Below are 2510 nucleotides of genomic sequence, written 5' to 3' on the forward strand. Positions count from 1 at the left end.
ATGCAGGCTTTCAAGTGCTGTGTGGGCTGTGCGGTGTCTCACTAGGGGTCCAGAGGCGTGCAGCGTGGAGTCAGGAAGACGGAGGAGAAGATGAGCCGGTCGGTACCTGTTTACAGGCACCCATGGCTCACAGTAGGATGCCGCTTTGGGCAGATGCGGCTGCCTGAGGTCCCATGCTTGCTGGGCACCTGAGCAGCCTCATCTGTTAAAAAAATTGAACTGCCGGTATCGGCACTAAGTGTCCCGTGTCCAGGTGGCACTTGGCCTGCCACGCTGACACAAGACTCAAAAACCGGCCTGTCCGGGTGAATCAAGAACTGTGACCAAGATGTCAACAGCAGCTCATGGTCAGCTATTGACGATAGGACGGGCTCCAGATAATGTCATCCCTGTGCAGCCAGTAAAAGTGAACAAACAAACACCTAAAGGGCCGGCTCCCACCAGTGGATAGGGGTATAAAACATTGTCAGAAGTTCTAACCTGTCCCCACTCTGCTAAAAAGGTTTTCCCTGTGTTTCTGTCCCCATTGGAGAGGTTTCCCATTCCCCAAAAAGGTCACAAACATCAATAAAAAATCTGGCAGAGGTTCTAACCCTTTTTTACGCTGTCCAAAATCCGATAAAATGTTTTGGTTGAAGTTGGGCGTTAGTGATACCATCATTACACACAGAATCAGCCATGAAGACCAATCCTTCCCCTATCTGATATGAGAAAGAGGCACATCTTTTAGGACAAAATGTGTATGCAGAGGATGCGCCCCCTGCCATGCCCGTTGTAAGGTCGAAATGAAAACACAAAGAAACCTATTTTTCATTACTATAATTTCATGCCTCCAGACGAGGGTTGCCACCTTTTCTTCAAGCAAAACCCGAACACTCTAGCAACGCGCGGATATTTTTTTGAGAGAATGAGCCGCGGCTTATTCATATGTACAGTATATAGTGCCATCCATTCATATGTAAATATCACAGTTGAGACTATTTTCAGTAGGGGGCCAGTAGTCCCTATCGTAATTTTGGTTGCCCCTGTCTGCCGGGCATCTTGTGTCCGGGTTTCTGCTGCCATGAAACCTGGACAAAGCATTCAAAACCCGGACTGTCCGGGTGAATCCTGGACAGGTGGCAACCCTACTCCAGACACCAGCGAGGGGGCACACTTCTTTTTTCTAAGAAGTGTGTAGGGTGTGCCACATATAGAGTTTCTAATCAGACCCTGGACACACAGAGGGGAATTTATTAAAACGGGAACAGAGAGAATCTGGAGCAGTTGTCCATGGCAACCAATCAGCTTAAATATTTAATTGTCAAATCTTAACTTGACAAACTAAAGAGTGAAGCTGATTGGTTGCCATGAGCAACTGCTCCAGATTCTGTCTGCTCCTGAAAGGAAAAAAAAGGGGGAAATAGGGAAACACGCACAATGTACACTCTAAAACTTTAATTCCATCATTTATTTATAATAATTTCTAGGGACAACACCCTTTAATGCATCACTCCTTTACAAAGACCATCAATACCATTAGGGAAATCTAAAATAACGTTGACAGCAGCCCACAGAGTGCCCAGTCCATCCTCTGCCTCACAATATTTATTATTGTGCGGATTTTATACTTTTGTAGCATTATTATAATTATTATAAGTGGAACAGTCATTTGTAGAATCTTTGCCAGGAAGGAAGATGGCGACGGGAGCCTCGCTTCAGTCACATGGCCCTGCATGCCGGTGCGCGGCATTGTGGGAGGGAGACAGACACGGCCCGGCGTGACGCGGCAGAAACAAGCGTAGAGCGGAACCGGCAACATGGTGGGAGTGAAAGTGATCGGTGGAGACGCCGAGTTCCAGCCCGAGCTGAGCGCTGCCGGGTCCAGATTGAGCGTGGTCAAATTCACCATGAGAGGGTGAGGGGCACTGCGAGCTCTAATGTGTGTTCCTAATACCGGTCTGTGTACATAGACTGACCTCATACCGGGGAGACATGGCGGGGGCAGGGGAGGGAGCGTCCCCATTGACTGTTCACCACCGACCACTATATACAGATCGCCATGACAGGAGACATCACCACCTTCTATATACTGTATACCAGGGACACCACCACACCTATGTACTGTATACAGATCACCATGACATCACCATCCTCTATATACAGATCACCATGTCTGGGGAAATCACCACCCCCTATATACCGTATACTAGAGACCTCACCACCCCTACATACAGATCACCATCACCTATATACTGTATATAGATCACCATGACATCACCCCCCCCTCCTCCTCCATATACTAGAGATATCACCACCCCATATATACTGTATACAGATCATTAATATATACAGATCACCATGACGGGACACCACCACCCCCTATACACTGTATAGAGATCACCATGACAAGGGACACCCCCTGTATACAGATCACCATGACAGGGGACATCACCACCCCATACATACTGTATACAGATCACCATGACATCACCACCCCCCATATACAGTATACTAGAAATATCACCACC

General features: G+C 47.6%; 1 protein-coding gene across 1 annotated transcript in view; it reads left to right on the plus strand.

Moving 5' to 3' along the window:
* Positions 1-1689: 1689 nt before the first annotated feature.
* TXNL1 (thioredoxin like 1) overlaps positions 1690-2510 on the plus strand; it is a 21081-nt gene continuing 20260 nt past the window's right edge. The window contains exon 1 of the mRNA XM_018576233.1: positions 1690-1897. Within this exon, the coding sequence (XP_018431735.1) occupies positions 1800-1897 (98 nt within the window). The 5' untranslated portion in view covers positions 1690-1799. The remainder of the gene's footprint in view (positions 1898-2510) is intronic.

This window comes from Nanorana parkeri, unplaced genomic scaffold (assembly GCF_000935625.1).
Source record: "Nanorana parkeri isolate BGI_ZX_2015 unplaced genomic scaffold, ASM93562v1 scaffold61, whole genome shotgun sequence".
Taxonomy (NCBI): domain Eukaryota; kingdom Metazoa; phylum Chordata; class Amphibia; order Anura; family Dicroglossidae; genus Nanorana; species Nanorana parkeri.